Raw genomic sequence first — 7242 nt, 5'->3', positions numbered from 1 at the left:
CTGACCCAAGGCCTACAGTGCTGTAACAATCTGGTCTCCATACTAGTTGAACCAAGTATTTCCAGTGTCACATGGTGCATTGCAGCTGGCAGCGAGTTTAGTCAGTGAAACAGCAGTATTTCCTGTAATCAGACACAGATGAAAGCTGCCTACTGTACATTTTTCCAGCTCTTTAGCTTGTTTGTATCAATTCTGTTTCCTATAAAAGCATCACATCTGATTAAGTGTTAACTTTGTCCRCCTGGCTGGGAAGAGAAGACCACATCTGGCCTTAACTTTTTAAAACAAAATCTTTCTTTTATTTAAGGTATTAGGCCTAGGTGGTATGACTGCAAATCATGTGCAAGCTTGCTAGTCAGATCCATGTATCTTTAGCCAAATSTCTGTGGCCTCACTTAGTTCATTGTTCACCAAAGTGTGTGATGCTGAAAGGAACAGAGAGCTGGTCTGGTTATTTAACTTACATTCCCAACACTAAGGGTTATATTTGTTGTAACCACAGCTAAATGCTAATATATTTGTTATTCTATTTAGAAGAAGAAGAAGAAAAAAAAACACTGAAAAGATTGTTTTTCTCCCATGTTACCTGTTTTAAAAAACAAAACCCTGATGAATGGAGTCTTTTCTTAGGATATTTTAAAATAATCTGATTTCTAGTTTAGCTCCCTGAATGTTTTAGTACTTTGCAGAGCCCATTTTGAGTATTTGAATGACCAGAATAAAGTTACTGTTGAGTAATTTATTCATATCTTATATGTACAGTGAAATCCTCTGAAAAGAGATTTGATAAAGGAATAAACTTTTAAATGAACCAAACATCACCTGTTTTCACCAGAGGTGCTTATCTTTACTCTTGGAGGCATTGATTTTCCTTCTCCTTCGTTCTCCTTTCCAGGAGCACTGAGGCACCTTAAAGGCCGCCTGTGTTTCAAAGCTGGCTGTCTCGGTTTGTGCGTAGAACGGACAGCGTTGCACAGGTGGTGACAAACGCTTCTCCAAGGGCGTTTGYGAAGTATGATCGATCTGTGGTGTGAACCTGAGCAGCAGAAGGTTGTAGGGCTGTGGGCTGTCGTGTTCACCGCTGTGTATTTGTCCATTTTAAGAGCCAGTTCTTGCCTGTATTGTCCTGCTCCGATCTGTTCGTTGGCCTTGGTAACTCACAGTGTTCAGCGTCAGCATTACCCGGATGGGCAGTGGCACAGCAGCTTCTGTGGCCGATTGCTGTGAGGACAACGCCCAGCCAGGGTTGACCCCATTGAGTAGGTGATATCGTGGACCTGCAAAGGAAACGGATCTTAGCAACAGTAGTTGCTTAGCATCTGAAGGTCTGGATCATATGAGTGGAGATGGATGAGGGGAAAAACCATCACTGACAATGTTGATGCTATAGTGGCCATTGGGGGAGAGATGTAGCAAACTAGGCTCAACTGTGTTCTTTAAATAGCTGTTGGATTTGTTGTCCTCTTGCCAGAAGGCTCTGCCTCATCTGGAACGGGGGAGAAGGGTGAACCTGGAACAGCCACTTTCAGCAGAGGTGAGAGGATGTAGCTCCCTGGAACAGCAGCATGGTGAGGGCTTTTGTCTACTGTAGCTTTCATTTTGTCTACTGTAGCTTTCAATGTGGATCTGTTGACTTAGGAAAAGAGGTTCTACTCTCTCTGGTAGATCAGAAGCTGCAAAACTCTTGTTCAGCAAAAAACTCTTGTTTCTTAACATTGGTTTGGTTATGTGAATCCTGGAAAGGGTTGAGAGACTGATCAGAGGTTTCAAAAAAGCTCATGCACTCATGTTGTTCCCCCCCCCCCATCTTCAGTGTGTTATTGCTCATTTTTAACGCTAGAGGGGAGTTGAAAGGATGGGAATAGAGAACAATGCAGCTCTCACTCTGCTTTTAGCCATTTAAGAACAACAAAATGTGGGCCTGTGTAAAATGAAAGTGGTTTGTTGAGCTGTAAAAGAACAACTAGAAACCCCAGTCCTCCTCCTTTTCTTTTCTCTTGAAGTTCTAGCACATCTGAGTTTTGGGAAATTTGCTGTTCWTGTGCTCTTTGCATTCTGTCTAAAGCTGGATGCGCTAAATCTTTCGTGAGAACTACATTAATTTAGTGTCATTGCCCAAATTGGAGAAAACAAACAGCCAGTGAGCTTGGGTATATTGTGTCCGCAAGACACGGATATAAAGTTCCCCAAACTTAATTAGTCATCACAGAAAAAAGCATGCTGTGATGCCAGCGGTCGCCTGTGGCTCTGCTGGGCTGCCGGTGACTGCAGGAGATAGCAGAGAAGGGGCAGGTTGAGTTTTTCATACACCACTTGGCCATAGCTGCTGTGTCCTGGTGCGTAGGCACCACCATGGGGCAGCTCTTAATTAGTTTAACCATAAAAATCCTTGCTTCAGCCCAACAAATTTGATTCCTAGGCTTGGTGTTTTCACGTGCTTCGTGGATGCGGAARCAGGCATGGCCTGAAGTCATCTGTCAGTGGAAACCAGGCTTGTAGTGTTTTATGCAGCCCTCCGTGGCCTTGCCTGTCGGACTGCATGCAGTCTTGCTCCAAGGCCTGCGATCAATTTRACATTCAAATCTGGGTGTACCAGCTGTGCCTGAAACTATTCTGTTTTTACCGTAAGAGCATTTTCTTCCACCTAGGTTCTATTCATAGAAATCTATTTCTGAAYCTTCATAAAGATAAGTTAAATCCATTCCTCCCTTCCCCGTCTTCTAACTGTCTCACAGGGCTTGGGAACAGACCACCACATCAGGAAGGGTGTGAGAATCCAAATACAAAGCTGGCTAGTGTCACTGGTATGGTGAGGGCTGTGCGGTGTCCGTTTTCTGTGGAAGGGTGAATTACAACTGTAAAAGGCCACCTTCTCTCTGAGATCTGAAGAACCTTCTTTGGCTGTAAGGGAACCTGAGCCTGGGTGGTTCCTTCTGCTGCAGGCAAAAGGACTTGCTGCTTTGCAGAGCAGATGGACCTGGCAAGCATGGGCTTGCCCTAGTGTGAGCCTGGAGCTGGGTCTTTCCTTGAACTTACCTGAGCCTCATGGCTTAGAGCCAGTCTCCGGAAACCTGCTCATAAATGTTCTCCAGACCCTCCTGTCCTGCAGCAGCTGCTGCTCTCTTTGGAGTGATCGTCCTTCTGCCATAAACTGGATCGTCGAACTTCGGTGTAGGGTCTGTGGTGGCCTGGAATAAGCCATGGAGAGAGATGAAGGGAAACAGCTGTGAATCTGTCTCCTGTGTTTCCAAAGGCCTATGCAGGGACACGCTGTCCTAATGCCGGAGGTGGAGGTTTGGCTTGAGAACGGGGGCAAGGTTGCAGCCAGTCATTTACCCTCCCAACCCCTAACTTCCCTCCCATCGACATCTTGTTTCAGCTGTGCCTTGCAGACTGTCGTTCCCGCTCCGGAGTGGAGGGAGGCAGGGGCTGCCCCCATCCCCACGCACCCCTGGCATGCGCCGAGTCCCAGCCCGGCGCGGGGCTGGGTGAGACCTGCAGGAGCCCTGCCCACGCTGTGGTTTGGGCGCCCGCGTGCGTGCACCACACAGAGCCGAGCTCAGGGGACGTGGCTTGTTGAGGCTCTGTGGAAGATCTTGCTGAGACCGTGTGTTGCGGATTGAGACCTAGATGGGATGGGGTGGCTCTACAAAAGGGCCCAGCGGGGGCTGACCCACCTCTGTGGCGGGGCCGGGGGGGCCCCTCTCCCTGCTCTCTGCCGTGGGAGCTGCTGGGGGCTGCCGCCTCTTGGAGGCCTGGCTGGACTTGCTGCGGAAGAGCCTGCGGTGGGCTGGCTCTGCGGGGGGACGCGCTTTGGGGGGCAGCGTAGAGACGGCACCTCGAGGCAGCGGCGGGGACGGGTCCTGCTGGGCCAGCGCCACCTCGGAGTAGACGTTCTCCTCGGGGCTGGCGCTGGGGACCGAGCCCCGTCCCATGGCGTAGAAGGGGATGCGCTCGTCCGGCTCGCAGTAGATGCGGGGCCGGGGCGGCGCGGCGCTCTCGTGGAGCTCCGTGTAGGTGTGGAAGCGCACGAGCTGCTGGTACTTGGCATCGGCTGGCCGGGGCGGCGCGGCGGGGACGGTCCCTCTGTGCACCTGAGCGTAGGCTTGCTCGGGGGCAGCAGCTCCGTTCTCCGTGGGGCTGCCCGGCCCCTGGACGGCTGCCGAGGAGCTGACCTTAGCTGGGATGCCGGGAGCCTGTGGAAGAAACAGGCCGGATCAGAGGGGAGGGCTGGAAGCAGAGCCAATGCGGAAGCTTGCTGGTGCCTTGCTGGAGAGGGAACGTGCGGGTCTGCTGCCGGCTGGGATCTGCATCCTCCTCGGTTCCTGTCCCTCTGCAGCAAAGGGAGAAAGGGGAGAGCGTGTGCTCCGGAGCGAATCCAGCCGGGAGCTGGTGTGAGCTTTGATTTAGTGCCTGGGACAGGACTGCTGCGGTTGAGTCCTCGGCCCCAGCTATGGCGCAGGGAGGAGGAGGAGGTGGTCAGGAATCCYGGCTTTGACTTTGGCCAAGCTGTGATGCTTTGATTTCCCCCCAGGCAGCAGCGCGTGAGCCCTGCGGACAAGGACCCCGCAGAGAGCATCCCGGCATGCCGTCGCGTGCCCTTACCCGGCCCCGCGGCACCGTCAGGACCTCRCGGTAGGGCGCCAGGGGTGCCGCCGTGTAGTGCCGCAGCAGGTCCGCCAGCTCGGCGTGGGCGCTCGGCTCGCCCAGGATGGCGTAGCGCCCGTCCGCCAGCTGCTCCAGCACGAAGTGCCGGCAGCGGTCCCTGCCCCTGCGGGGAGAGGCGGCGCGGGGTCAGCCCCGGCCGGCGCGGCGTCGGGAAGGGGCCGCGCCGGGGCTGCCGTCACCTGTACGACAGGACGAAGGCCACGGTGCTCTCGCTGAAGCGGAYGAGGAAGCAGCCCGGCGGCTGGTCCTGCAGCAGCTGCTCCGTCTCCCTGCGGGGAAAAGCACCCAAAGCCTCTGTCGGGCAAGCGCCGTCCTGCCCGCGGGTGCGGGCACCCCGCGCCCACCCCGGCGCTCACCTACGACTGATGAAGCCGTGGAACCAGGCCGGGAGCTCGCCCCGCTCCCGGAGCCTGCTGGCCTGCGTCTGCTCGAACCAGAGCCTCGTGCGAGCCCGCAGGGCCGCCAGCTCCTGCGGCGCCGGGCGGGAGCCTGGGGACACCTGCGAGGAAGAGGAGAGCGGCTGGGGCGAGGGCACCCCGGGGATGCTGCGCTCCCGGCACTGGCCCCCCGGGGTGGCTCTTTCTCCCCCYATAATCACAGTGGGGGGGGATGGAGCGGGGGGCCGGACCCTTCCCTCGCCAGCRTCCTACCCTGCCGCAGCTGTCTTGGCATCGTGGCGGCGGCTCTGCTCCCCGGGGCTGGTCCGGGGCCCCGCGGGAAGCCTCGTCCTCGCCGACGGGTTTGAAGGTGTTGAAGAGGGGGCGGTTGCTGCCCGTGGGGTCGCCTGTCCCGGGGAGCAGAGAGACACGGGGCTCAGTGCTCCGGGCAGCCCCGGCCTCCGTGGCCCTGTTTCTCCTCAAGGGTCGGCGCAAAGGGACGCAACCCCGGGAACCACCGTGGGAGAAAAGCCCTCGGACACCGGGATGGAGCCAGTGAGCCTGGCCGGTGCCCCGGAGCGCCGGGGTCCCGTGGGGTGGGGGCGAGTCGGGGAGGAGAGGGCGAAGCGCTCCCGAAGACGGTGCGGAGAAGCCCTGCCGCGGAGCGAGTGACGTGCACGGCCCTGGACCGTGCGCGCCGCCGCCGCAGGGCTCCGAAAAACAAACTTAATCGCGAGCAGATGCTCGAGGSGGGTGGAAGCCGCCAGGCAGGGCGGAGGCCGTTGCGATCCGGGAGGTGCATCTGAGTCAGCGGAGCTGGCCGAGGCTTGCCGGAGAGCGGAGGAGCCGGCTGGAGCGGGGCTGAGCCGCTGGCGGGCATCTCCCGGAGCCTGGGGGCAGCGGGGAAAGCCCGAGGGGCAGGCGGTGCCCGGCCTCCTCTGCCTCCTCGCTGCCGTTAAAGGGCGGCAGCGGGAACGTGCAGCGAGGCTGCTCGCAGCCGGCGCGAGCCCTCGCTCGCTCGGCTCTCCGTGCGGCGCTGAGAGCGGCTCAGCAACCTGTTTCCCAGAGCCAACCGTGCTGGTTAAACCCCACGTTTCTGCGCTCGAAAAGGGCTGAAACCTGGCTCTGCTCCGAGATGCCACTGCCTCTTTCCCCAGTCGGTGCTCCGGCCCCGGGCTTCGTGCCACAGCAGCCCCGCGGGTCTGGGGCTGGGCTGGGGAGGCCAAATTTCCCCCATCGAAACGGGGCGAGAGCTGGCTGGAAGGGCCAGGAGGGGCTGGGGCCGACGTCCCCCTTCCCGTGCCCGCTCGTCCTGTGCCCCTCTGCCGCCCGCTCCCATCGAGAGCGCGGCTGTCTCCTCCCGGCACTTGCCCCCTCCAGCTCCCYGCGCTCAGGGCTCGATCTTCGCCCCTTCTTTGCTCCCTTCCCAGCAGAGCACGTGCGCAACCCCGCGAAGCCCCCAGCCCCCAGCCCTTCCCCTGCACCTACCTCTCCCCAGCTCTGCGGGGACCCTGAAGTCCATGGTGGGAGCTGCGCGGGGAGGCTGCGGGCACGCTGGCGGGCGGGCAGCGCCGCAGGCACCCTGTGCTCTCGCCTCCGCTGCTTGCAAAAGGGCAGGAAGCAGCTACCRAAGCCGCAAGAGCCTCTTTGCGCAATGGGGTAAGCGAGGCGAGCGGTGCCGGGCCGCGTGCCGACGTCACGGAAAAGCCGTGCGCGGCGGCTCCGGGCTCGCCGGGTGGCAAGGCCCAGGCAGGGCAGGACCCTGCGGGCGGAGACGGCGCCTGGGAATCATCCCTAGCCCCCTCCCCTTTGCTCTCTGAGCTCTCAGGCTGCAACGACGCCCTTGTGCTCTGCAAAACCCCCGGGGACGGGCGTCAAAGGGCTTGGGGACCACATCTGTGCGGGATGCATCCGTGCAGAGCTGCTTGCCCCGTTGGTTTTGGCTGGGCGAACCTCAGCCCTTCCTTCRCTCGGCTCCCCAGAGCCGGATCGGGCAGGACGGGTGCTGCTGGGCCTGGCAGAGGGGCTCCCAGCTGCGCATCGCCCCGCGGGGTCRGGGACGGCGGGGACAGGCTCCGGCTGCTCCCTCCTCCCCGGCTGCCTCCCGGCACGTCGGCGCCTGCCAAGGGCTCTTTGTTCCTCGGACCCGAGTCTCCCACGGCGGCGGCACCCGGCTCCGGCCATCCTCGGGCCCGGG

At 59.0% G+C, this 7242-nt stretch overlaps 1 protein-coding gene across 4 annotated transcripts; it reads right to left on the bottom strand.

Moving 5' to 3' along the window:
- Positions 1-614: 614 nt before the first annotated feature.
- On the bottom strand, positions 615-6567 carry SH2D2A (SH2 domain containing 2A). 4 transcript variants are annotated; one of them, XM_085316999.1, is made up of 8 exons: positions 6534-6567; positions 5319-5452; positions 5025-5167; positions 4848-4937; positions 4606-4771; positions 3678-4196; positions 3037-3188; positions 615-1277 (listed from the first exon to the last, which is right to left on the bottom strand). In XM_085316999.1, exons 1-7 carry the CDS (start codon positions 6565-6567, stop codon positions 3051-3053), a joined length of 1224 nt encoding a protein of 407 aa, XP_085173125.1. In that variant the 3' UTR covers positions 615-1277; positions 3037-3050. The 4 variants fall into 4 exon arrangements, with proteins under 4 accessions (XP_085173125.1, XP_085173127.1, XP_085173126.1 ...); XM_085317001.1 differs by having other exon boundaries at positions 3839-4196; XM_085317000.1 differs by lacking the exon at positions 615-1277 and adding an exon at positions 1604-1735.
- Positions 6568-7242: the final 675 nt, after the last annotated feature.

The sequence above is a fragment of the Rhea americana genome, unplaced genomic scaffold (genome assembly GCF_003343005.1).
Source record: "Rhea americana isolate MKP2758 unplaced genomic scaffold, rheAme1 scaffold_484, whole genome shotgun sequence".
In the NCBI taxonomy this organism is placed as follows: domain Eukaryota; kingdom Metazoa; phylum Chordata; class Aves; order Rheiformes; family Rheidae; genus Rhea; species Rhea americana.
Note: the sequence above shows the minus strand (reverse complement) of the source record. Positions and strands in the feature narration are given on the sequence as shown.